This window comes from Delphinus delphis, chromosome 8, assembly GCF_949987515.2.
Source record: "Delphinus delphis chromosome 8, mDelDel1.2, whole genome shotgun sequence".
Taxonomy (NCBI): Eukaryota; Metazoa; Chordata; class Mammalia; order Artiodactyla; family Delphinidae; genus Delphinus; species Delphinus delphis.
Window position 1 is genome coordinate 65,978,540 of NC_082690.1, and position 27,707 is coordinate 66,006,246.

The 27,707-nt window shown below is 44.4% G+C and overlaps 1 protein-coding gene and 1 non-coding gene across 2 annotated transcripts; both read right to left on the bottom strand.

Annotated features, from left to right (window-relative positions):
• Nucleotides 1-14,416: 14,416 nt before the first annotated feature.
• EIF4G2 (eukaryotic translation initiation factor 4 gamma 2) lies at nt 14,417-27,212 on the bottom strand. Its single transcript, XM_060019681.1, has 23 exons — nt 27,069-27,212; nt 26,797-26,940; nt 25,361-25,425; nt 24,956-25,021; nt 24,155-24,295; nt 23,520-23,622; nt 22,671-22,802; nt 22,515-22,581; nt 22,282-22,433; nt 21,455-21,565; nt 21,192-21,275; nt 21,012-21,110; nt 20,597-20,738; nt 20,346-20,506; nt 19,850-19,963; nt 19,121-19,246; nt 18,859-18,963; nt 18,555-18,770; nt 18,211-18,469; nt 17,674-17,878; nt 17,306-17,517; nt 17,097-17,218; nt 14,417-15,245 (listed from the first exon to the last, which is right to left on the bottom strand). The coding sequence occupies exons 1-23, from the start codon at nt 27,210-27,212 to the stop codon at nt 15,180-15,182; spliced, it is 3,036 nt and encodes a 1,011-aa protein (XP_059875664.1). The 3' UTR covers nt 14,417-15,179.
• On the bottom strand, nt 19,655-19,797 carry LOC132430396 (small nucleolar RNA SNORD97). The gene has a single exon (XR_009520489.1). It is a non-coding gene; the product is annotated as a small nucleolar RNA SNORD97 (small nucleolar RNA).
• Nucleotides 27,213-27,707: the final 495 nt, after the last annotated feature.

Consider the following 27,707-nt stretch of genomic DNA (forward strand, 5'->3'; position numbering starts at 1 on the left):
TTGACTGACCTGTTGCCTTTGCTGTGCTGACACTGTCTTCGGGGACCCAGAGCATTTCCATTACCTGGAGCCTGTGTGTCAGAATCAGCCTTCCTTTTTTTTTTTTTTTTTTTTTTTTTTTGCGGTATGCGGGCCTCTCACTGTTGTAGCCTCTCCCGTTGCGGAGCACAGGCTCCGGACGCGCAGGCTCAGCGGCCATGGCTCACGGGCCCAGCCGCTCCGCAGCACGTGAGATCTTCCCGGACCGGGGCATGAACCCGTGTCCCCTGCATCGGCAGGCGGACTCTAAACCACTGCGCCACCAGGGAAGCCCCCTTCCTTTTTTTTTGTTGTTTTTTTTGGAGGTGTAATTGATATATACCATCATACTAGTTTCAGGTGTACAACACAATGATTTGAAATTTGTATATATTGCAAAATGATCACCATATTAATCTAATTAACGTCTGTCATCTTATTTACAAAAATGGAAACAGTATGGACGTTCCTCAAATAATTAAAAATAGAACTTCCGTGTGATCCAGGAATTCCACTTCTGGGTATTTATCAGAAGAAAATGAAAACTAATTTAAAAAGATATATGTCCCCCCTATGTTGTATATTGTAAATGTCCTATATTGTAAATATGCAGCATTATTTACAATAGCCAAAACATGAAAACAACCTAAGTGTTCATCAATAGGTGAATGGATAAAGAAGATGTGATTATACACACACACACACACACACACACACACACACACACACACACACACACTGGAATACTACTCAGCCATAAAAAAGAAGAAAATCTTGCTGTTTGCAATGACTTGGATGGACCTTGATGGCATTATGCTAAGTGAAATAAGTCAGAGAAAAATACCATATGATCATTTATACGTAGAATCTAAAAAACAAAACCAAACAAACCTAACCCCATAGACACAGAGAACAGATTGGGGTTGTCAGAGGCAGGGGGTGGTGGAGTGTGGGTGAAAGGGTAAAAGGGGTCAAAAGGTACAAACTTGCAGTTATAAAATAAATAAGACATGGGATGTAATGTACAGCATGGTGACTATAGTTAATACTGTAATGCATGTTTGAAAGCTGCTGAAAGAGGAGATCTTAAAAGTTCTCATCACAAGAAAAAAAAATTTTTTGTAACGATGTATGGTGACAGATAAACTTTATCGCTTAACCCGGCCCTAGCTCTTGGTTGTCTCTCAAACCGTTGTGCTTGTCCAAGCAGCCTATTTTATTTTTAATAGCTCCTAGTAGCTGAGGGAGTGCTGACACCTGTCAGTGTCCCAGAGGAGAGGATTTCAATCAGCACCTGGATTAAGGCTGATTGGAAGCCAGACTCTCAGGCAGCAGCAATGATGATACACTAATAGGCCTCTTTCACAAAAAGGCTGAATTCCTGGGTCTGTTGGCCGTGAGGGTGGGAGGTATTTCAGATTCAGGTAAGCTGGGCCAAGGCAGAGGGAAAACACAAAGATGGCGTCCACCGGCCTCTGTTCCCTGAGCGGGTCCTTGAAGTGTGTCTGCCCCTCAGGCCACAGCTGCTGGACAAGCAAATAGGCCTCTTTCAACAGAAAGACAGGGTAAGTTTCAATCTGCTGTCTGTGCTGCCTGGGGGTTCGGATGTCTGCCAACAACTGTTTCTCTGATTGTTACAATCCCGTGGGCCCAGGGAACTCAAGGCCCCCCTGGCCTCCAGAACTAGGCAATGGAGGGGCGTCCCCTGGGCTACAGCTGTAAAAACTGGGTCACCAGATGTAAAACCCGGGGCACCGGCCGAGCGTAGCAGCTCCCCTCCAGGAGATCCCAGCTCTGGAAGGCAGCAGGGGAGGAGAGATGGCGCCCAGCTGGAGCCAGGTAGGGGGGAGTTGCAAGGATGGTGCCCACTGAAAAAATTTTTTTAATTTTTTAAGAAGAAAGATTTTGGGGCTTCCCTGGTGGCGCAGTGGTTGAGAGTCCGCCTGCCGATGCAGGGGACGCGGGTTCGTGCCGCGGTCCGGTAAGATCCCACATGCCGCAGAGCGGCTGGGCCCGTGAGCCATGGCCGCCGAGCCTGCGCGTCCGGAGCCTGTGCTCCGCAACGGGAGAGGCCGCAACAGTAAGAGGCCCGCGTACCGCAAAAAAAAAAAAAAAAGAAAGAAATATTTTTTTAAAGATAAAAGAGATTTAAAAAAAGAAAAAGAAAAAGATAGTGCCTGCTGGCTTTAGCAAGGCAGAAGGAGCGCGGAAGGAAACCACAGGCCTCCGTCCGGACCAGCAGGCCGGGGCCCCTCAGTCCGATGCTTTAAAATTAGCAGATGAACCTCTTTCACCTCAAGGCTGGGCACTTTGCAAAGGCTGCCCTGCCCTGGGTCCTGGGTGCGCGAGTCCGTGTGAGCTCTTCTGGAGACGTTTCTCGGTTTGCCAGGGCCCCACGGGTCTTTGGAGCGTGAGCCGGTGGTTTTCAAAACTAGATGTTTCGGGGGCTCGTCTCGGGAGCAGGTCTTGAAAGGTGGAGTGCACAACGTGGGATTCAAGCCGTCTGCTCCTCAGGGAGCAGCTCTGGCTTTGGGGTCCGTTCCCATTGTGCCCGTTGTGGGTTGGGGGCTTCATAACAAAATGGTGTTTCAGCCTTTCCTACCCACTTTAATGTGGTTTTTTTCTCATGTACCCAGTAGGAAGGAGTTGTTCTGCTAGTTCTTAGGGGGTTTTTTTTCAGAGAAAATTGTTCCCTATGTAGCTGTAGATTCAGCATGTCTGTGGGAGGAGGTGAATTCAGGATCTTTCTGTGTCCCCTCCTTGAACTGGAACCTTCGCCTTCCGTTTCTTAGTGGACTTGGTGTTAGCAGAAGGCAGCAGGGAATAGCTGGTGAAGAGCAGAGATACTGGAGTCCAGGAGTCCTGGAATCTCGCCTTTTGCCACTAACAAGCCGTGGGACCTGAGGCAAGCTACTTACCTAGTTAGGCCACTTTCTAACACGAGCCATTTCTCCTACCCTGTATGTTTTGAAAGCCTCAGTTGGATCTGTCACAATTAGAGAATGCTACTTGCCCTGGCTTTGATGTTAATTCAGAACCAGACCAAGTTCCACAACCATAATTCTAGCTGTTAAGCTTTAAAATAAATTTTGCTTAAATTGTGGCAAGAAAAACCACTTTGTTATTCTGACTTGAAACTCACTTCCTCCACTGGAGTTGCTTATGTTTATAACATGAAGTTTCCTAATTGGGCAACTATTCTAATATAGCAGAAGACTATACCTAACTCGTCAGATTGTTGGGAGGATTATGAAGGCAGATTCAGTGATGAGCCTGTGATCAATTCCCGGTAACGTCCTCCCTATGAGCAAATTAGCTCCGAATGTCTGACGGTATTCGTCAAACTTACGGATCCTTGTTCAGACCAAGTGGGGCTGGGTCAGTTACCCTTTCATAGGTCATCCTTTTAAAAATGCTTGCTTCTTCCTAGTTCCTGTTGAGAAAAATATTTTTAAGTATCCTTTGTTTTGATTCCACTAATGAATAGTTTCTTCCCTGGGAGAGTAAGTAGCCAATAGAGGCAAGAAAGACCATTTAAAAGAGATAAGAATCAACTCCTAATACTAGAATTTGGAGTGTAGGGCAGCACAGCCTTTTCCTAAAGGTAGTTTTGATGCTCTGGTCATTTGGGTAAGTTAGAGCAGTGCAGGTCAGTTGTGATGCTCGCAGTATAACATCAGGGGCACAGGAAAGGGTTTATGTTACAGGCTAATCCAGTTCATCTAGATCTCAGTGCACCCACTGATTTGGGTGGAGTAGATGAACAGATTGCAGCCTGTCCTCAGAGTCTTACTTTGCACCAAGCGCCGGCAATAGGAAGGCTGCCCTGGCCTCTAGCCTGACTGTCACCCCCACTGGTGTGACAAAATGCTTCACTTTTCAGCCTCAGTATCCCTACCTATAAAATAAGATTGAGATCCTTCTAAGTTATATGTTCCAGGGTCATTGCCGAGAATTTTAAACAGACTGTCTAGTCTTTGTCAACTGCATTAGTAACTTGAGGTCTTTCTGTGTCGAGTGACTGGAAACATTTTTCATCAATACAGATTATATTTTTTGCTTATGAAATATATGTATTTGCTCTTTTTGCTTATTCTGCTTACTACAGCAAAAAAATGTTTTTGTAACATTTTTCATTTTGAAAATATTGAGTTTTGGAAAATATCTTAACTTTTTATTCATCTCCCTTGACATAGCTGATCAATTCTAGATTGCCTGCGGCAACACTCCCGGAGCAAATCTGTATTTGCTTTTTTTTTTGTAGTCCACAGCTAAGTAGCAAAGAGGACAATTTTAGGTAAAAGACGTCAGGGCTGGATTTTTCAAGCCTCTTATCCAGAGGTCACTAAATTTGTGAATTCACCTTCTTGTCAATTCTATCTCCTAAGTAGAACTCTAATCCAGTGTGTTCCCCAGAATGTTTTCCATGAAACATCAGCTAGATGTTTGCAATTAGGATGCTTTTAGTGACAAGTCACAGAAAACACTGTTTCAAACCGATTTAACAGTAAGGAAAATTTATTGTATCCTGTGCTGGACATCTGGGATTTGGGGAAAGGAAGGTACAGTTCAATCAGAAGACTCAGTATTGTCAAAGACTCAGCTTCATTCATTACTTTTATCATGAACACAGAAGAATATGTGATGTAATAAAATATGAAAACAATGCAAGACCTATACCCCTACCACAGGCTTCCTGTGTGCCCTTTCTCTGTTGCTGCCCTCTCCATTCCCACATACGATACCTTTGAGTGAGGTATTAACCCTCTTGTGATGATTCAGGGTCATAATTTGAATACTGGTTATTGTTGCGTGTTCCTATAGAAAGTGAGGTGTGTCAGGCTCCTTAGCTCTGCCCTGAATGACCCCAGACTGTTGATTGAAAGGATCTATTCATATGTCCCCACCAGACAGTGAACTCAAGGACCAGGATTATATCTTTTTCATCTCTTTTCCAAGGGCCCAGCATAAGACAACAAGAAGTAGGTGCTCATTTATATTTTGTTCTTAAAATCAAATTTCTTATCTAAAAATGGAGGTTGCAGGAAAAGATTGGACTCTCTGCTCTGAGGTATCCGGTGACTCCATCCTTCTCTCCTACAATGGATTTTGGCAAATTTGTTTTGTTGGAGCCATGTTTACACTTGGACTGTCAATGGCAGCCATTTGGTCCGAGCCCAGATGCCCCTTCCCAGACACGGCAGCCATCAGCAAGTGCACTGCCAGACTCTCCACATGGTTGTAAATTGCAGTTGTAATGTTGCAGTTGTAACGTTGCAGTTTCTTAGAAACCTTTAATACGGCCCACCAGATTTTGGTCTCATTTTGACAATTGTGAAGGCACCAAATATTAGTCAAACTACCGAAAGATGACCCCTCTGAGCATAAGCCTAATAAATGAACCTGTGGGTTGGTTTTTAGTCCCAGACAGACTGGATTCCTCTAAGTGGAGTGGAGTGTCTTTGACAGCATCTTCTCCCGAGAGAGCTCAATGCCAAAACCTTTGTTCTCTCCTGGACTGTTTTGTTCTTTGAAACAATGCTGCTTTGATTTCTCCAGTGGGAGCCAGGGCTCCAATTTCCTTGACTGGAAAGAAGTGGAGACTTCATTTCCTGCCACAGCCCGCTGCCAGGCTGTCCTGACCTGCATGTATGCGCCGTGCCTGCCTGCAGACACGTTCCTTGCTTCTCTCTCTTCCGGCTGCCCCCAGTGTTCGTGGCAGCGAAGCAATGCAAAGGAGCACTCTTGGGCCAAGGAGGTGGGAGAAGGCAGCACCACCATATTCCTTGGTCGTGAGCACTTAAAGGAGGGACGAATGCTGGGACTGGCTTAATGGATGTTCAAACCTTGCTTCAGCACCTGCAACCCTCTTATCGGTCTAGTCTGAACTTTCTGGCATTGGAGCCATCAGCATCCCTCTTTTTCATGGTTCATAGAAATTGCAGAAGTCAGATTTCCACTCTTCTGATTCCAGGAAGACTCAGGGACTCTTCATGCTGCAATCTCACATTGCATAGAGCTGATCTTGTGCAAAACCCCTATTCAAAGCAGCTTTGAAGCTCTCAGTTGTCATATGAGCTGACAGTGTAATCCCAGGGACAGTTGTGCTATGGCCAGTGGCCCTCTGTTCCCTGTGGTGCGGACAGCAAGTGACTTATAGTTATTTAGCCCCAGGGAATGGGGTCTGAGAATGGAGAGAGGGTTTGGCTTTTGGAAAGAGCTGGGACCTTTTTATTTTTTTTTAACTATGATTTTATTTTATTTATTATTTATTTTGGTTGTGCCAGGTCTTAGTTGTGGCAGGCAGGCTCCTTAGTTGAGGCTCATGGGCTCCTCAGTTATGGCATGCAAACTCTTATTTACGGCATGCGTGTGGGATCTAGTTCCCTAACCAGGCATCAAACCCAGGCACCCTGCATTGGCAGGCAGATTCTTAACCACTGCGCTACCAGGGAAGTCCCGGAAAGAGCTAGGACCTTTGATCCATAGTAAAAGGAGGAGAGTCACGTGGGGACAATTGTTGGCAAGTCGGTAGTTTCAATGGTAGGAAGAGATGGGGGAATAGAATTGCTTCTCAATGAAGTAGAAGCTGAGTCCCAGGCCACCACAGCTGGGGACACAGTACAGTCCTTCGTGGTCAGCAAGGGGGGCTGTATTAGGTTGTATATCAAGGCTCATCAAACTTTAATGGGATTCTGATCCAGTAGGTCCGGAGTAAGACCAGTTATTCTGCGATTCTAATAAGTTCCCAGGTGATACTAGTCCAAAGACTATACTTGGAGTAGCAAGGTTGTATATCATTACAAATGTGCCCTCGCTGGGGGAACACCCACAGTTATTTTTCATTGGGGCTGAAAAGCCTGGCAAGGCAATTTCACCAGCTAGGGCTGGGGTGTGGAGAGACAGGGAGGGGAGAGTCAGATAAGGCTTAGGGAAGGAGGAGAAGCTGTGAGATGGTTATCTTGAAGAACAGGGAAGTCAACATACTGGGGAGGTAGTGACGTCTGATGGCACAAACTTCAAAGGATCTGGGTGTTCGGAAGAAAGGGCAGACGTGGCTGGAAAGCGTTGGTGGGAAGCAAGGTGGACACTGGCCCACCCGAGGCCATTGGCGTGAAAGGAAGGACAGCAGGGGAAGTGACGGCATCAGGGGACAGCTGGGTTTCCTTCAGAACAAGGTGGCAGGAATGTTCAGAGAGAGATTGGGGATACAGGGACATTTGCTGGTGATGGACTGTGGGACCCAGAGGGTATGGAGGAAGGGCTTCAGAGAGCAGGGGCAGGGAATTGGCGTAGATTAGCAGGTGTATGGAGACGTTCGGGGGCGGGGGGTCCAGGGTGGATGACAGGGGGCACTTAGCCTTCTGCTGGCCTGAGGAGGGAGGGAGGCCCAGTGGGAAGATATGTAACCAGTTCAGGCTGCAGGGAGTGGGGCCGAGGGGGTAGCGGCTCCGGCAGCCCTGGTAACACATAGGTCCTTTTGGGGGCGGCACGTAAGAACTACAGGAGCAACGTTGCTCCTGGCACCCGAGTTACAAGTGCCCAACTGCATCACATTAGGACATTTGGCCTTTCCATTTGTCCAGTAGGTGGGGTATTTTCCATCTCCATTTAACATACGGATTGTGGGATCTTAGCTCCCCGACAAGGGATCGAACCTCTGCCCCCTGCAGTGGAAGCACGGAGTCTTAACCACTGGACTGGGAAGTCCCTAGCATACAGAATTTTCAAGTGATCCTTAAAATGGCTTGTTTACAACTTTTGCTAAGTCTTTAGATTGTGTGATAGTGTCCCCAGGAATAATGATTAAATCTGTGTTAAATTTCTTTGTGCTTTCTGGCACAGCCTCGTGACATCTGCGAAGACCTGATTTCCAAATAAGGTCACGTTGGCAGCTACCGAGAGTTAGGAAGTCAGCATATCTTTTGAGGGGGACACAACAACCTATTACAGGGGGATCTGGAGGCTGACTGCTCCTCACTTCAGGTCTTGTGACCCTCACATACTCACTAGCTCTGCGCACCCCCAGGAAGGAGGGGCTCACTGTCACTGGGACGGGTCTCTTCCTTTCTTTCCCCCTCTCTGTCCCCTCAACATGCAGTTGTGCACGTGGTGGTGAGGGCTGGCTCTCGAGATGCAGTGCAGGGTCCGAATCATGACGCTGTGACTTAAAACTTTCAAAAGAGCATGAAGAAAGTTGCTCCTAAACGCTGGCTGAATAAATGAAAGATCTTGGGTGAGGTGCTTAACTTCTCTGAGCCTCGGTTTCCTCATCAGTGAAATACAGATGGTAAAGTACCTGCCTCAAGGAGCTTGGGAAGATGAAATGGAATGATTAATGTACCTGGTCCAGCCTGGCATATACTAAATGCCCAAGAAATGTTAGCTAGAATAATCATAGTAATAAGCCACAGCATAGCACTGGATAGTGTTAATGCATTATTAATATCATTAATAAATAATAATAGTAATCCTCCAAAGACAGTCCATTCCACTTAGAAAAAATACCGAAGTTATTACCATGTCCTACTAGTTCCACGTGTCGCCCCTGCCCCTTTCCAGCCTCAGGCCCCTACTCTACTCGGTCACACTGACCCCTGCATTGACCCTCAGGCACTCCACCTGTGTTCCCACCTCCAGGCCATTGGTTTTGCGCCCCCTCTTCCTGCAGATATCTGCAGAGTTCACTCCCTCACTTTATTTAGGTCTTTGCTCAGAGGTCACGTCCTCATAATACCCTATTTCAAGTAGCATTTACATCATTCTTGTTCTGTTTATTTCTCTATGTAGAGCACTTTTTACTACTGACATTATATATGTGTTTGTTCTCTTTCTCTCCAATCACCTGGAATGTTTGCTCCATAAGAAGACTTTGTCTCATTCACTGTTATATCCCCAGCCCTGGAATAGTGCCTGGCACATAGCTTGGACTCAATAAATATTTATGAGACGAATGGATTTGGAGAGCAATCCCACACCTGTCCAACGCTGTTTTCCATTACCTGTCTGTCTCCTCACAACAACCCTAGAAAGTGGACAAACCAAGGATTATTTCACAGATAAGGCAAATGAAGCCCAGAGAGGTAAAGTGATTGACCTAAGCTAATGGAACTAATTAATGGGGGACCTGGGATGCAGTCTCTGGTATGTGACTCTGTACGTCCCGGGCAGACGTGAACAGCCCTCAAGGATTCACTGCTTATCAGTCACAGCGTTGCATCGTTGAGGCCAAAATTTTCACTGCCTCTTCTCCCATTGATGAGCGTGCCCAATAGGTCTTGGCCTTTCCTGTGGAACAAGGATACAATATCCTGCCAAGGGGATCTTTCTCCTGGGATCCCAGCAGAGGGCGCTATAGAGACAGCATCCTGATGGGTGGCCTTGCTCTATCCCATCCTCCAGGTGATGTAGGCTCGGAGGACAGCCTGTGGGTCTGGACAGCCTGTGTGACTTCAGCGTCCTGCTTCTGCTCCTCTCTGCCCTGAGTTGAGAAATTCCCTTGGCGACAGCCCTGGCTTTCCTTGGAGGATGCTCCTTGGAAGTCTCAGAATCTATCGAGGTAAATGATTCCCTGTCCTCCTGGCCCCACTGCACCGCTGCTATCCTCCAGCAGAAGATGAAAGATGCCCCCTCATTTGGAAGTGGACTCTGTCCTGGTGTAGAGTGGAAGGGAGATGGGAGCCCTGCAGAGCCAGGAGAAAGGCGGAGGTGGGTTCCCCGCCTGTGCCTGGAAAGCCCTCCCTCAAACGTTTGCTGGGAAAGCAACTCTTCCTTGAAGTCTCAACTTCTCCAGGATGTTTCCTCCTCTCCCCTCAGGTGGCCCCTTTCTCCCATCTCAGTGTGTCCACTGCCTGCTCTATGGCCACAAGGGTCTGCTCCTGTCTGCTCCCCCTCTGGACAGTGGGCTCCCTGGGGGGAGAGATGGCATCTTAACTCATGCTGTGTCCCAACCCCTAGCGCCAGGCTGGCACAGATGAGGAACTCACTTTTGCATGTACAAATAATGTAATGTGGGGAACTGGGTGCTTTGTAATTAGACTGGAAGCATTGGGAAATGGTAAGGCTGGGCAGCCACTAAGGAGAAAAAGTCAAGTCCCTTCAACAAGGATTTTTTGATAAATACCATTTTTAGTTTCTGTCTAGTGGGTACAGATAGGTATGAAAATTATTAAAATGTAGTGTATAGACTCTAGTCTCTCACTCAGAGTTACCATGAAGTCAACGAAGCTTATGTTTCAAGGCCATTTTCTTACATAGGACTCCTCTGGGCCCGGAACGCAATTTTGTCTTCTTTTTTAAGAGCCACAACTTCCCCCCCACCCCCAACTGCATAAAATTTGGGTTTCTCAAAACCTAGATTCATGTCGCATTCAATACCTATTTACTGATCCCTAATATGTGCCCAGCACTGTGCTAGGCACTGGGAATAGAGCAATAAATGAGACAGTCCCCACCCTCCTCTTGGAGGAGTAGAAAGTGGAAAGACAAGCATTAAGCAGTTGGTCACAATGCAGTGTAGTAAGTGCTAGGTGGGGAAGTGGGGTACAGAGTGGACTCACAGTGGACAGTGATCATTTTCTTCCCTAGCTGTCCACCCAAATCCCTCCCAAAGTTCCTTTTTTCCCCCCTACACTATATAGCTGGGAGTCAGGGCCTGCTTGACACAAGAGGGGCCCCAAAACCCAGACGCTTGATCCACTAAAGGAAACCAAGGCAACAAGGGGTGGACACATGATTCAAGCTGTCAGCTGTGGGCTTCTGCCCAGGCCTCTGACCTGGACCTGGTGTCACTGGGCAATTTCTTCAGATACTGGCAGCGAACGCTCTGGAGTCTGATGTGGGTGGTTTTACAGCACTGCAGTGAAGAAATAGGAAGTAAATGGCTTGAAGAGCTATAATGGAAGTAAGATGGATAACACATGGTGATTGGCTAAAAAGGGGGTAAAGAATGACTTGGGTTTTTGGCTTGGATGGGGTATCATTCAGAGCCAGAAGAGGAAATGTTGGTTTGAAGGAGAGAGTTCAGCGTTGGACATGTTGAGTTTGAAGTGCTTGTGTTACACTCAGATAAAACGTCCAGAAGCTGGTGGGATGCACAAGTTTGACGTTTTGGAAAGAGGTGTGAACTCAAGATACAGATGTCATCAGCACACAGGTGGTAAGTGGAGCTACAGGAGTGACAGTGTTGAGAGAGGAAAGCAGAACAGTAACATTCATGAACCAGGCAACAAAAGAGAGCTGTAAAAGGAGACTAAGGAGAAGCCTGAGAGGAAAACAAACGAAATAGAGAGAGGAGTCAACTGTTGAATGCTTTTGATAGGTCAAATAGGAAGACTGAGAAATGCCCACTGGACTGAGCTGGCGATTGGAAGCTCAGGCTGGAAGCAGTTCTCATGGCGAGAAGTCTTGGAAAATCTGCTAAGGTCGTTCACATATACATCGAAGGACTACTGTGTGAGCCTCTCTGCTAGTAACTTTCCACGTACCACCTTATTTAGTTCTCATGGCAACCCTTAAACATTAGCCCCGTTTTCAAAAGAAATCAACTCAGAAATGAAATATCTTGCCTAAGATCACATTGCTAATAAGTGACAGGAATGAACCCTAGATATACAGCTTAAGTCCAAGTTCTTTCCATTCCTCCTTTCTTCTATGTCCAGATCCTGCCATGTAGGATCATTTGCTAATTTGTGATTTGGTTTAACAAATACTTGAGTGCTTATGCATGCTAGGCACCAAGTTCTGGGGATCCAGCAGTGAATGAGACAGTCAAAAATGTCATGCTCCGCACATTCTGGAGGGAGTCAACTGCAAATACGCAGCACATCACGTAACAATGGTAGATGTGGAGATACCTACAGCAGGAAAGAGTTGAAGGATGTGCTCAGCATTACATTTAAAATATGGTAGACAGGTGTGGCCCTTACTAATAAAGGTGGTATCTGAGCCAAGACTTGACAGGGGAAGAGAGCCAGTCATCCAGTTTTCCAGAGGGCAGCAGGAACAGAAAACCTCCAGTGCTTGGCATGTCCCAGGAACCTCCAAAGAGGCCAGGGTGGTGGGAACAGAATGAGCAAGAGCCAGTGGCAGGAAACAACCCGAGAAACAGGGTGCGGGTAGAGGCAGGGAGAAGGGGAGACTAGATCAGACCTAGGGCTGTGTAGATCAATTTTAAGTATTTCCACTTAAAAATCTAGGTTGAAAGTCATTTTGGTGCATTTTGTCCTAAGCGAGTTTTGTTTTGAAGGATTCCTCTTCCTCTGGCTGCTGTGTTGGAGACTAAAAGGAGAGCAAGGGCCAAGCAGAGAATCCAGTTTGGGGTGGTGTGGTATCTAGGTGAGAAATGAGAGCCACAGCTGAAGAGGTGAGTTGTCCAATTTCTAATGTTTTGAAGGAAGAATTAACAAGATTTGATAACTGGACATTGGGTTTGATATCAGGCATTTGCCATTAGAGACTTAAGAAGGAACAGAGAGGAAGAAGGAAAACTAAGAGGTGTCCTGAAAAGAAAAATCACTCAAGGAGTGATTTACTGTCAAATGCTTCCTAGATGAGCAAAACATACTGGATAACAGGCAGCACTGGAGTTACTGGTGATCTTAAGTTTTGGTGTAGGAGTGAAGTGCAGCCTGTTTGGGGGGGTGGGGAAAGAGCTGGCAAAATGAAGGCAACCCTGTTTTGCTGTATTTTAAGGAAAAGCCGACGTCGGCGGTAAGATGTGGAATCTTTTTTTTTTTTTTAATTAATGTATTTACTTATTGGCTGTGTTGGGTCTTTGTTTCTGTGCGAGGGCTTTCTCTAGTTGTGGCAAGCGGGGGTCACTCTTCATTGCGGTGCGCGGGCCTCTCACTATCACGGCCTCTCGTTGCGGAGCACAGGCTCCAGACGCACAGGCTCAGTAGTTGTAATGCACGGGCTTAGTTGCTCCGCGGCATGTGGTAACTTCCCAGACCAGGGCTTGAACCCATGTCCCCTGCATTGGCAGGCAGATTCTCAACCGCTGCGCCACCAGGGAAGCCCGAAGATGCGGAATCTTATCTTTAAGATACGTCACTGTAGACTTAGTGTAGACAGTGTGCTGATACTAAAAGCATTATGTCCTTCATACAAGGCACATGCCCAGTACATCCAAATATTGTCATTCCATAGTATGGTAGGTTGTAAAACACCCTGTTCAGTGTTTTTTGAACAAGATGGGAGTGGGGAGGTGTTGCTCTTTAAGGGGCATCTGAGTTGTTCTTGAAGCACTGGTTGGGGGGACACAGGTCTGACTTCTGACAAGCCGCCACACACCACGTCGAACTCTGGGACTTCCTTTGGCCCAATTCTCTAGCTGAATTGGGAGAATTCTGGCTGTAAACTGAAGCCAAGGCCCACCTCTCTAACAAAAGAGGCCACACTTGCTGGGTTAAAAATCAGTTTCCCCCTTGCGGAGGGTTGGGCAGAGCGCCAGGAATGCCATTTATTTCTACAGCCTAGTAAAGTCAGCTTGATATTCTATCTAAAGCTAATTTACACAAGTCTCCACTTAGCTTTAATTTCATGGTATTTACAATATCCACCAAAAGCTATGAATCATGTTAGAATGAAGAGGTCTGCTAGGGCACAGGGAGAGCTAGCTTCTGACGCCAAGAGGACACAAATACTGGTTTTACCTACCACCCCTCTCAGAGAATAAGCAGGTGCAACACTGAAGACAAAGGTTCTATCTATCAGATTTAGCAGTATGGTGTATTACTGTCTGCCTAGAGGCTCCCCCCAAACTAAGTACAGGTTGCTCTTAGAAGCTAAGACGAGCAACCAGGACTCCAGCAACACTTTCAAGAGCCCCTACCCAAGCCAAAGCCTGCCTAGGACTGTCACATTCCTAGAGCTGGTTAACAAGGGCAATTTGAGCAAATGCTTATTAAGTGGTTTCTGAAAATATATTTTAAACCTCCATGCAGGCTTCAGTTGGATTAAGGAGCCAGTTTTACTGGGCTACTCTGGGGTTTCAAGGGGGAACCTTCCTTGAAACAGAACAATTACAATTACTGAGAATGATGATAGGATTGTTACACTTGTCTTGACCATGAGGGTGATGAACCTCTCAGTTCACCACATAGTTCAGTATGGTGACGAAAAGATAAATGTCACGTTTGTCGTTATGCATTAGCAACGTCCCTTTGAAGTCATAAGACTTGTGATTCTCAGCACTGCCCTTGATTACAGGAATCGTATATTGGTTACTTCCAGTAACATGACCTAAAGAGGAATAACCACCTTGAATTTTCTGTCTAATCAGAAAATTGTGAATTTCTGATTATGAATTAGAAGTTCCTAAGACAGACCTATCTCAAAACAAAACCTATCAGTTCTTCATAAATTTGTAGGTGCTACTTAAAGTCACACAACTATATCAAGTATCACAATGTTTATTGATAGATACAAGTATATAAAATCAGGGCATGAACATGACTTGATAAATTAAGTAGACTTAATTTCAATACTATAATAAGAGGGACCAATTCAAATTCTCACCATTTGTTTCACACCCACAAAGACCACTTCAAGGGCATTTACGATCTCTCAAAACTGATCAGTTTTGTGCAAGTAAACCATGTTTCTTTTAAAAAGACTTGTGCACTTGCCCAGGCTCAAGGATATTAAAATCTAGCACATAAAGCCCATTACTAGAGGTAGAAATACAGGCAATATACTATTACGGCAACAACCATCAATTACAGTTAAGAATTTTTCTGTAACAACCAAATGGATAATCAAATATTGCAACAACTCAAGTATTACTGAGCAAAGTGCATTTCTACAGTATTCAGTGTTGCTATTCAGTTTTCTAACTTAAAACAGCCTATGATAACTGGCAGCAAAGAAGGTCCTTGCAATAGACTGCCTCTGCTTGAGAACTTATGATGTAATTATTGCATGCTGCTAATATACTATCTAAACATTAAAGATACTCCTAAAATATTTGATGGTAGACTATGATTAAGACATTACACTACAAAAAAACCTTATGCAGAAGGAAATCCTAACTGACGTGCTTCTGCTTTAAATATTGTGAAAACATTACAGCGGAATGAATTTTCGCAGTGGTTAGGTCAAATGCAGTTACATCATAGCAACAGTATGTTTTGCACAATTTAAGGCTTTGGCTGGTTCTTTTAGTCAGCTTCTTCCTCTGATTCTTCTTCTTCAGCAGTTTCTAGCCAGGTTAGCCACTGATTCACCTGTAAATTTGTAATTTAATGAAATAAGTAGTACTTACAGACAGAATAGCAGAATTTTTTATTCCAGATCGAACAAACAACCTACCTAAGAACAAAAGTTTTAGACAGTACCACACATTTTGTAATTGCAAACAGTCTTCAGAACCTACATTTGTGTATTAGCTGTAAGTTATTTTAAAGAATGGCTTAAGGACAGGAATAAAGACCCAGACGTAGAGAATGGACTTGAGGACACAGACAGTGGGAAGGGTAAGCTGGGATGAAGTGAGAGAGTAGAACTGACGTATATACACTACCAAACGTAAAATAGCTAGCTAGTGGGAAGGAGCCGCATAGCACAGGGAGATTGGCTTGGTGCTTTGTGTCCACCTAGAGGGGTGGGATAAGGAGGGTGGGAGGGAGACACAAGAGGGAGGGGATATGGGGATATACGTATACATATAGCTAATTCACTTTGTTATACAGCAGAAACTAACACAACACTGTAAAGCAATTATATTCCAATAAAGATGTTTAAAAAAAAATGGCTTATTATTTGGATTTGGGATTACAAGCTGCTTAGGAACCGTCAATTTGGGTGTCGTTCTTTGACACCACTCCATTACACTTCAGGACTGTTTTAATATGGGACAGTGGCTCCTCCCAAACTTAAATACATAAGCAATGCGGTGTGTGTGTGGCGGGGGTGGAAAGGCACACAGGACAACAAAGAAGATTCGGAGCAGTAGATCTCCAGCCCCACCCCGGACCTGTAGGATCAGATTCCCCAAGGACAAGACTGCGGACAAATGCTGTGAGGATAATCCTCATGAAACTAGTTCCTGAACCTTAGGAATAAAGATACTATAGACCAGCATTTCTCAAAGCCTGGCCCCTAGAAAAATAGTATGAGAATCACCTGGGTTGTGTAACACACACTAGCCTACTAAATCAGAATGTCTAGGATCAGACCTGGAACTTCCTTTTAAATTACTTTCCAGATGATTAACGTATGCTGTGGAATCCCCTGACATACAAGTTCTTCCCCATGGCTAGAATTCTACTCCACTAAGTAAGATGATAAATCATGGTATGAGAAATCAGAAACAATCTCATGTTTACTGACAGTTAAAAAAATGGCTCAGGGGCTTCCCTGGTGGCACAGTGGTTGAGAGTCCGCCTGGTGATGCAGGGGACATGGGTTCATTCCCTGGTCCGGGAAGATCCCACATGCCGCAGAGCAGCTGGGCCCGTGAGCCATGGCCACTGAGCCTGCACGTCCGGAGCCTGTGCTCCGCAACGGGACAGGCCACAACAGTGAGAGGCCCGCGTACCGCCAAAAAAAAAAAAAAAAAAAAAAAAAAGTCTCAATCCAATCGTGTACAATCACCCTATCTTTATAAGTAGCTTTACTTCTAAAAAATGTTAGCCACCTCTAATCTAACAGCTTAGACACTACTAGGATTGAAGCCTTTTATTTCATAGCTTTACTTCATTTTGCTTACTGCCTGCTTTACCACAGCTTTTTTTTTTTTTCCCTTTGCGGTACGCGGGCCTCTCACTGTTGTGGTCTCTCCCGTTGCGGAGCACAGGCTCCGGATGCGCAGGCCCAGTGGCCATGGCTCACGGGCCCAGCCGCTCCGCGGCATGTGGGATCCTCCCGGACCAGGGCACGAACTCGTGTCCCCTGCATCAGCAGGCAGACTCTCAACCACTGCGCCACCAGGGAAGCCCTACCACAGCTTTTAATAGTGAAGAATCACATGTATGTACAAATTACCAGGACTATTTTGCTTGTATTTCAATTTTAAAAGGCTTATTATAAAACAATACCAACTGGAAAAAGCAAACCAAATTTCTCTCAAGATTTACCTGGAACAAAGCCTTGCCTTTCCCTGGAAACTCTTGGGTTATGTCTTCTTTCCAAGCCAAGAAAGCTTCTTCTTCAATAATCTCCATGTCATAGAAGTGAACAAAAAAGCGGAGTAACATGCCTAAAAGACAAAATGTAACCCCATTATTTAGTGTGCTGTTTAAGAATTGCCCCTCACTCATCATTCTTCTGATGTTGGTCCTCTCACCTTTTGGGAAGTTGCTATTGTAGCAGTGCACCTGAAGAGCATAGAGGGCACTGACTTGTAGATCAACGTGATCATGAAGGAATTTCTGCATTACTGGCTTGAAGGAAAGAAGCAGTTGTTTTTCCTGCTCTAACTGTTCTTTGGAAGGAGCAGAGGAAGAATCTGTTTCATCACTGGGTGGGTTTACTTCACTAGAAATGTACTGTAAGAAGCTGCACAGAAAGAGGTCTTGTTAGAACCTCAAAGTGAATTTTCTAGCTCAAGAAACAGACAATTCTTAGTCCCTTGCCTTGTAGACTTTTTTCTAGGAAACAAAACACAGGTTTACTCTCTACTAAATGTAGAAAACCACAACTCTGTTATCTTACCTAGTCATTAAGATGTTCACAAATCCTTTATCTACATGAAGTTTGGGAGAGATGTTATCTTTAATCCACTTATATATGGTTTGAGGAGATGGATCCAACTTTATTTGCTTTAACAGTTCCTTCTCCAATTTGAGGAGTGGGAATAAGAAACTCAGTCCCTTTCCTTCCAAGATCTCCAACATGCGGTCCTTATTCTGATCAATTTCTGAAGAGACAAAGCCATTCCCATCATCAGGTAGTTCATTTTACCTATGTTGGTCTAGAAAACTGCTCTACAAATGATTTTCCAAATGCACAAGATTCATGTAAAATAATAAGGAACTAACCTAGCAAAGGAAACCCAGTATTTGGACCAAATGAAAATAGTTAAATCATAATAACCTCTTCTTTTTATAAAGACAAAGTCTGTCTGTGGGAATGCTTATTGTTATCTGGACAGGATAATCACACTGACCTATATAAATTCACTCAGGGTACTAAGGAATCCCCAGATTTAGTATTAAAAATAAACAAAAAAAATCCCCAGCATTCTCTTACCTGGGAGCATTTTCTGCATATTGACCTTGCTTTGTTGGAAAAGCTCTGTTAACCATTCTCGATCTTGTAATTTAGCTAATTGCTGAAGACAAAGTAAGAAGAGAGGAAAATGGGTGCCACTTTCCAGTGGTTGAGCTAGTTCTGAAATGCTCACCAGCTCCGAAATAATAGCACGAGCTGCAAACTGTGCTAAATATGATTTCACCAAGGGGATGTCAACCTCCAGTTTGGGGCACTGGTCCAATACATTCAGGAAAGCCTTAGAAGGAATATATAACAGTCAGTTTTATTAGTTTCCAAATTTGAAAGGCAAGAGTTCTTATGGAATCCGGAAAGTATTCTACCTGCATGAAGTTGTCACTTGTGGCTATCCCCTCCTGTTTGAGTAAACTGATCAAAGAACTTGCTTTTTCTTTATCTTCATCACTTCTGTCTAGTGACAGGATGATTACTTTGCTTAACATCTCGGGGAGAAAGTGTTTAGGAGCCCTCATCTCTCTTACACCATTGACAGCTTCGTTTGCATTTCCACTATTCAGATATTCGGTTACAACAGTTTCCTGAAAAGAACAAAGTCCAAATATCTTTAGAGTTTTCCTATCTCAAATACACTCCATGAACCAGACTATGGGATTATTTGAGACTTACGGTCAATTTAAGCAGTTCTTCCTTTGACGGTGGTGGCTTTTTACTGGTCTTGGCAGGCTTTTCCTGAATAAGTGGTGGATTAGTTTTGAGACCAAGCTGAGGTGTCTAAAAAACAGCAAAATGGTAGATATGAATGTTTAATATTTTTTTATTACTAAAAAGGAGCTTATGAAGTTAAGAGAGAAGACATTAAAAAGCAGCCTTCAGACATCTTCAGAAAGTACTGGAATGACAGAAAACACTGTCATGCTGCAGTGCATACCTGTCCCAGAGGTGGTGTTTGAGTGCGCGGTGGTTGTGCACTGGGAGGAATCATAGTTATCTGGGGCTGAAGCTTTGGCACTTGATTTTTATTCATTAGGAAAGACTGAGCAGGCCTCAGGCTAATCTAGAATTGCGAACAAATCAGAACAGATATCCAAGTTAACAAGCAGTTAGCTAACATATTGAATGCAACACTCCAACATCCTAAAGTTAATTCAGCATACACAAGCATGATAGAATCTATGGCAGAAATTTAAGTATCTTAAATAACTAAACAGGTTACTCCATGTTATTAGGTTTAATTTCTGGCAAGAAAACTAAAGATCTGATGCACACAAAAATAAAATACTGTTATAAATCTTATACCAGAATTCTCGAAGGATTAGCATCACTAAAATATTAAAACCCAGAAAATTTAATTAAAAGTTTAGAAAACATTTTACTTTATTCTAAGTCATTCTATTTGCTGGGAAGTCACAATAAAAATCTCATCAACCATTTTCCTTGCTCTAACTGAAGACTTTTAAGACATTTGCCCTCATATCTCATAATCTTCACTCATAGGATGCTGGACATCCAAAGAAAGAAAAAATAGTACAGAAAAGAGAGAAAGAAGGTAAAGGATTCCAGCATTAAGTCCTCTTAATAACGCGTCTTTTTATAATCATCGGGCAATAGATTTCTGAATCGACAAACTATGGTATATAAGTAACATAGGCAAGTGTACCTCATCTGCATTAAGCTGTCCTTTCTTAGAAAACCGAGGTGGCATATCCTTCGACTGTCCTTGCAGCTGGGATAAGAGTCCCTGACTCTGGTTATGGTAGAGCTGGCTTAGCCCCTATTTCAGAAAGAGAGAAAGAAAGTCTAGATAAAAAGGGGTCCACAAATTATGGTAATCAAGTACCAAAGGGATGAGGCCAAGCCATAGAAAAGCTTAACTGAATTTGCCCAGAGAAAGTAAAAGGTGAAACAGGAAGAATAAATATCTAACCTAACTTACATAAAGCGATGTGACTTTACTAATACTTTACTAATCTCAAGGATAAGCATTTTACCCAGTTTGAAATAACTGTCACACATATAAATTTGGTTTAGAAAAACACACATTGTTTTTCGGTTTCCTAGACCTGAAATATCTGTCCTTTTAAAAAAGCAAATCTATTCATATACATTCCAAGATTTAATACCTGTTGCCTAAACATCCTTAAATGTTTTCTTACCTGGCTTTTCATAAACTTGCCTCCCATCTCCCCAAACTGCGATTGTGTGGGAGGCATGATGTGTCCCCCATGGCCATTGAAGAGTTGATTTGAACGATGACGCCCCATGGTGGGTGAAAATCTATCCTGGATAACTCCTGGACCAGTACCAATTCCGCTACCTTAAAATACAGACATGAAGAACTCTTTACTATTAAAATGTTAAAACTCAGTTTTTAATGTAACCAAACCACTATTTTGTTCAAAATCACCTGGCATTTGTCCAAACATATCAGCAAGTCCTCCAAGTGGGTCCCTATCCATTTTCATCCTGGGTGGCATGAACGGTCCCTCCAGAAAGAAGTCACTTCTCATCCCTTGAGCCATAGGAGCAGGAATAAACACTCCTAGATCCTTCAGAAATAAAGTGAATAAACACTTATTTCTGAACACGGTTTTACATAAAACTAAACTTCTTCTATTGGGAAAACTAGAAATACTTCCCTGGACTATAAAGAGTGCTATTTATATAATTTCTATAAACAACTTCTTCTCTCAAAAGGGCATACAAGACACCATAAACATTAAGCTCTACTGGTAAGATGAGACAGTCTCAAAAAGTTTAAGGTCGTCTTAGTGCTATTATAAACTTAAAACCCACTTGATTAAAAACAAAGCAAAACTTACTTTTACTGCATCTTGACGGATTTGATTGATCGTCTTTGGTCCATTGTCAAGAAAAGCCTTGCGAGGAACCCAATGGTGTTCTCTCAACTCTACGGTATCCTTTAATATAAAGAGTTTTATTAAGTATTATTTTAATATTTCTAAACAGAAAGTCAGCATACCTAAAGAAACCAGTTTTACCTGCAGCAGGAAACGAATCCTCGCTGGCAATTCCTTACTTAACATCAAGGAGCACATTCGGGCAAAGTACTGATCCATTAAGGACTGAAAGAAAAAAGAAAAAAACCACTTTTAGAAGAAAACGCTAAAGGCAAATGTATACTATTTAAGGCTTCTAAGTATTATCAAGGTTAATGACTAATAGCTATCTATATCACAAAAATAGGTTTGATTCGAATAATATCAAGACAAGCTTACACTGTTTCTGTCAGCATCACACATACCTTGGCTCGTTCATGGTCTAACCTAGGTCCCACTGTCCTCATTATCTGACAGAGGCACTCCAAATCCTCTCCCATATCTTTGAGTTGGACTCTCTTCTTTTTTTCCAAAAGCTACCAAAAGAAACAAATGTCACATGTTTATAAATCCTTCTTGGGGGGCTTCCCTGGTGGCGCAGTGGTTAAGAATCCGCCTGCCAATGCAGGGGACAAGGGTTCGAGCCCTGGTCTGGGAAGATCCCACATGCCGCGGAGCAACTAAGCCCATGCGCCACAACTACTGAGCTTGCGCTCTAGAACCCTAAAGCCACAACTACTGAAGCCCAAGTGCCTAGAGCGTGTGGTCTGCAACAAGAGAAGCCACCGCAATGAAAAGCCTGCACACCTCTATGAAGAGTAGCCCCTGCTCACCCCAACTAGAGAAAGCCCGCACACAGCAACAAAGACCCGACACAGCCAAAAATAAATAAATAAAAATAATTAAAAAAATAAAAATAAATCCTTCTTGGTTTAGATGTAGCACTTTCCCTTAAGTTTGCATTGACTCATAGTTCCTACAGTGTCTAGTATAGAACTCTTTATCTGGTTTCTGTTGAAGACATCCCTCCAAACTGAGCAACTTACACATAGGTAGGCAATCAGTTCTACCCCTACCTCGCAAAACATACTGCATATTTACAACATTTAAATAACAATTTTGCTGGCAATCTAAAATATTTAGCCTACCAATACTCTCAAATGGCAAAGTTATAAATTATAATTGACCCATTTCCCCCAAATAACGATGTACCCAGTGATTAATATAAGCTTACATTCCCACTCATACTTACTGTTTTGATGCACTTATGAAGGATAGATTCATGAATAAGATCAAGCTTTCCAAGTTCTCCAATGAATTTGATGTTCCCCAACATCTTGATCTTAGCAATGGCTCTCTGTTCCTCCTCCTCGGGGAGGAGGGGATTTTCACGCTTATCATAGACTGAAATAAGAAAGAATAAAGTCAACATTCAGAATTAAGTTGAACATATACAGTACTACATAGTACCAAACAAATTCTCACCATCAACATTTCTGGTTCGGTTTTCAAATTCATCTTGTAATTTGGAAATTAGGAGGCGTCTGAATGTCTATTGGAAACAAAAGGCGCTTTTGTCAGGGCTTGCTAATGAAACCTTTCAGATCAACTTTAAATAAGCAAGCAAACACTACCACTTACTGTGCTTTGCTTCTGTCCTGGCTGACCCTCTGCTGCTGGGCCATCAAAGTTTGGTGCATCTTCTGCCAATCGCAGACATAGCTGAGCATACAGTGAGCTATACTTTGGCTCTTCTAGGGCTTTGTCCACAATCTGAAATAAATGACTTTTTAAAACTAAATATGACAACTCTTGAAAAAAACCTTTCTTTATAACTTAATACTTCCTTGTAGTCTTAAGGATCTTGAATCTCACAAATTTCTGACAAATTCTCTATGCCTCATCCGTAACCTGGGAATAAGAACATCTCTCTTGTGTAAGGCTTATTGTGTACACTAAATCAGGTGAGGCATGTAAAGTGCTTTAGTACACAGCCTAGAAAAATATAAGCACTTACATTTTGTAAGCTATTGCAGTGTACCAAAGAAGTCTAATTACACAGATCTCATATTAGCAAAACCCTCCCCCCTCAGGAGTTGAAATTATCTTGGAAAAACTATAAACAGATGCTAGAATCACATCAACTATCATAAAACTCATTTCCAAAACCAAAATATGGCATTTTTCACATAAGGAAAAACAAAGCAAAACCCCCCTTAATAGCCTAATAACCCAATTAACCCTGCAACACAACACATACAATTTAAAATGACCTCTTAAGTCTGATACCATTAAAAGTTAGTGCTTTTCTTAAAAAAAAAAAAAAAACCCCACCAGTGTGCAGAGATACATACATCTAATGTGTAACTCACACCTCAGTTTTAAGCAATAATGCAAATGTAAAAAACAACAACACACACACACACACCCCAACCTGGGTTAAATCTTTTCCTCTCCCTTTCGGTTATTAAGCCAACTTATTTAACTTACCAGCAGTATGACCCCTTTAAGGATGAGTTTAGACTCTACACCCACATTGAGGAGCTCAAGGCATAGCTTGTCAAACTTCTCAGGAGTAAGCTTATTTAGTATGCTAGGAAAAGAGGATTCAGACTAGGTATCAGCCAACACACAAGGAATTATTTAGTTGAAAAATCGCCTTTAAATTATGTTCATTTTTTTCCCCATCACTTTCCCCTTTAATATCAAGCCATGTTCTTCTTAACCCATCTAACCAAAGTTGAAATAAACCTGTTATTTAAAATATATCTACCTAATTGGAGGGTCCCCAGCTGTTGGACAAGAAACTCATCCTCAAAACCAAGGCTAGATCCAGGAGCTAAAACCGTTATGTTCTGTGCATCACTAGGTACACAGCAGGCATAGGAAATGTCAGCACAATGGGCTTGTGCATTTTAACCCAATGACTGAAAGCAACTAACTGAGCCCCAAAACACTGATGTGTCAATTTTCAGCTTAAAACTGTCAACACTGGCATTCATTAAAATAGACTTAGGGCATGAACATTGCCTTCTAAGTAATATAGCACACACACAAAAGAAACACAGTTAATCCATTTCTTCCCTCCTTTTATTTAAAGGACAAAACAGCCCCAATAAACTTACCCTCTTACTTTCCTGAAGATTGCATCATGTCGTTCTTTTTCATTTGCGGAGTTGTTTGCTGCGGAGTTGTCATCTCGTCTAGTGCTTCGTGCAGGAATCCATTTCTGAGCGTTTTGCCCTGGGGTTTTCCCCAGGAACTCGCTAGTAAAAAATTAGGAAAATAAAGATTAAGACAACTTGAAACATAGCATCCACTCACATATCAAATGTCATACAGATCAGAAATCCTTCTAAACAGAAAAAACAGTTTAGGTTTTTCTCAACTTCCCTTACAACTAAGCAACTCACAATCAGTGGTTCTCAAACAATATTGCATATCAGAATCACCTGAAGGGCTTGTTAAACGATTCCTAGGCCCACCCCAGTTTCTGCTTTAGTGGGTCTGGGGTAAGGCCCGATAATTTGCATTTCTAAGCTCCCAGGTGATGCCAGTGTTGCTGGTCCAGGAGCCACACCACAAGAACCAACATCTTCTAATGTTTCATGACCATGTTATACGCATACAGATTTACTACCACAATTTAGTAATGGACAATAATGGCTGGCTTCAGAAACAACATCAGTGAAAGTAATCCGAAGTGTAACAGGATAAAATAGCAGTTGAGAATATCAACTCATATTAGATGGTTTGGCTAAGAAATAATTAAGAACTGATATTCTAATTTTAGGACATGTAACAGAAATCATACCCGTTAAGATAGGATTCCTGATGCCTTATTAACTATGCTGTAATGCATTAGAAACATCATTAACCTAAATCTGTTATTTACAGAAGTCATTCTTTTCACATGTTTACTATACCTGTTGCCAGCAGTCTTGGGATAGTGCTGAGGTGCACCCCTACTTCCTCCTCCGCCCGAAGAAGCACTATTTAACAGAAAAACTTTTTTTAAAAAAAAACAGTATACTCCAAGTATATTTCCCTCAAAAAAGATAAAGGATCTCTTTAATTATTCTGCATTTCAGTAATGACACCACAGATGAAGACTGAACTTAGGCCCAATGGAAACCCAAGTAATTAATTACATTTATTCTTCAGATAGTAAATAGAAAACAATGACAATTTTAGGGCTTTAAAAAAAATGTACACTGCACATTATAAATTAAACCTGCAGCACAATTAAATCAGAATTACTTGGTGTGGTTATTCCTTTGGTTTTGTGATTAGTCTTGTCACAATAATTGCCAAAATAAATCTACACATACCTGAAACGAGAAGCACCCCCTTCTGCAATCGCACTCTCCACTTTGGCGGCTTGACAACGAAGAATCTTCAAAAGAATAATATTAATGGATGGGGTGGGGAGGGAAGGGGATGGGAGAAATGAAAAACCTAGAATGAGAAAGAGTACCAAAATTAGACACTATCATACAAATCTGTAAACCCGCTTCAATTACAATTTATTTCAGAGCCTGACACTGCAGTTGATTGACCTTACACTGCATTGCAGATCTCTTAAGACTAAAATAGAATGTACTCGAAACACAAATGGACAATAAAATTTTATTTTGTTTACCACCTGGAAATTCTCGTGTTCAAGAACGCAAGGAAGTGCCTACATAGAAATGTAAGAACCTCTCAAATGCTAAGAACCAATCCTTAAGAAAGCCACATTCTACCTCCTTTACAGCTGGGCACTGAGATCAGTAATAGACAATCTAACTCTTAACAAGACGGGCACGTCCTGGGAAAACAGTTTTAAGTTTTCACTGCCTCAACAACGAACTACCCTACACTAAGGGGTAACTGAAGACGGCTTTCCCCACTGTTCACTCTTAACTGGGCGCACAGGGCCCGTCAGAAGACCCGGACCACAACATGGCAGCAGGAACCTCCGCCCCATTTTTTCCTTTCCTGGGAACAAAAGAGCAGTGGATTCCTCCCACCCAGGCCCGAGTTAGGGAAGTGCTTCCGACAGCCTCTCGCGAAGCCGCCGTGGGCAAGCCTCGGGGAGGAGTGGAGGCCGCCCCCGCGGCCCAGCTCTTTGTTCTCAGGCAGGAAGGCGGCCGCCTTCCCACCCGCCGCCTCCAGCGGCCCCCTCCCACCCATAAATCCCCGAGGAACTGACAGCCGCCTCGCTGCTCCCTCCCCACCCGACAAAAACTCAAAAACCCTCGCTTCCCTCCCCTCTCCCGTCGCAGGCAGGGCTCGCCAGGCAGGCCCTTCGCTTCTCCACCAAGGGCAGCCCGGCCGCTCCCCGCCGGCCCCGGGCCTCATACACCTCCTCCCCGCCGGGAGGCCGGGCTCCGGGACTCCTCCGCCTCGGCTGGTCCCGCGCCAACGGCCGGGCCCTCCCCGCCGGCCCGCGTCCCTCCCCCCCAGCTCGCACCGCCCCGCCACGCTCTCCCCGTCGGAGCACACCCGCGCCCGGGCTCCGACTCCGCGGGGGACGGCCACCGACAACCACAAAGACGTCCGGGGGCCGCCAAGTTCCTTCTACTCCGTCAGCAACGGGAAGGGAGAACAAAGGGGAAGAATTTTCAGGTGCCCGAAGCGCGGAGGAAACACTAGAAAGGGGTCGCCCCGCCCGGTTCCGCCTGCGACCGCCATTTTGTACCGCTCGAGAAGAAGCGGGCAGGGGCGGCGGCCATCTTAGAGCGCTTCACTCGGCGGCGGCGCCGGCGGCAGCGGCTCCACTCACCTTCACCGAGAACTCAGCAGCTGCCGCTGCAGCTGCCTCCTCAGGATCCGGTCGTCGGGGACGGGCGGGGAAGGGAGGGGGAGGGGAACGGAAAACAAAAAAGGGGGAGGGAAGGGGGAGGAAGGAGTCGGGACTGGCTTGAAACTCTCAGCTCAAAACAGTCGCTGCTGCAGCCACCGCCCGATTCTCGCCGCCACCTCCATAGAGCTCCGACTCGCTGCTGGCGCTGAGGCGTGTCTGAACCCGAACTTATCACTCTAGGGCAGCCGAACCCACCAGAGCCGCCCCGAATGGCTCCTTTGCCACCCAATCAGCGACCCGGCTTCTGTCTGCCGCCAATCAGCGCAGGGCGGCGGGGAGGAGCCACAGGGCCAAGCTCGGTTGCGGCGCAGCCCCTCCGCAGTGCGCAAAGCCATATTCGCGAAGGCTCTGAGGCCAGGCCAGTGGCGTAAGGGGAACTGAGCATCGTCGGGTTGCTGCCCATTTGCGTAAAGTCCTAGAGCCCTTTGAGTCTGCGTCGGTGTGGCTGCCTTGTCTTCCTCCTGTCTCTTTGTTCCTGGAGCCTGTATCCCATGCTCGAGATATACAGCCCCCCAGCCCCTCTACCTCGTTTTCTCACCGGGAATGTGGGAAGGAAGCTCGCCCTTCCACCCGACCCTGTCCTTGGCGTGTGCGAGCTCTGCTTTTCCTAGCGCCCCCGAGGAGCCGAGATTGCCCCTCGCAGGGGCCTCCCTGGGACGGGCCTGTAGGGCTAAGGCCTGGCGCCCCCGCGGCGCTGCGCCGGGAATCGTTGGTCTCCAGGTGCTCGGCTTCGGCAGCCTTTAGGTCGGGGAGCCGGGAGAGTAGAGTTCAGGAGAAAAGACGATTCATCTCCAAGCGTTAAAAGAGCTTCATTCAGTTCCCTATTGATT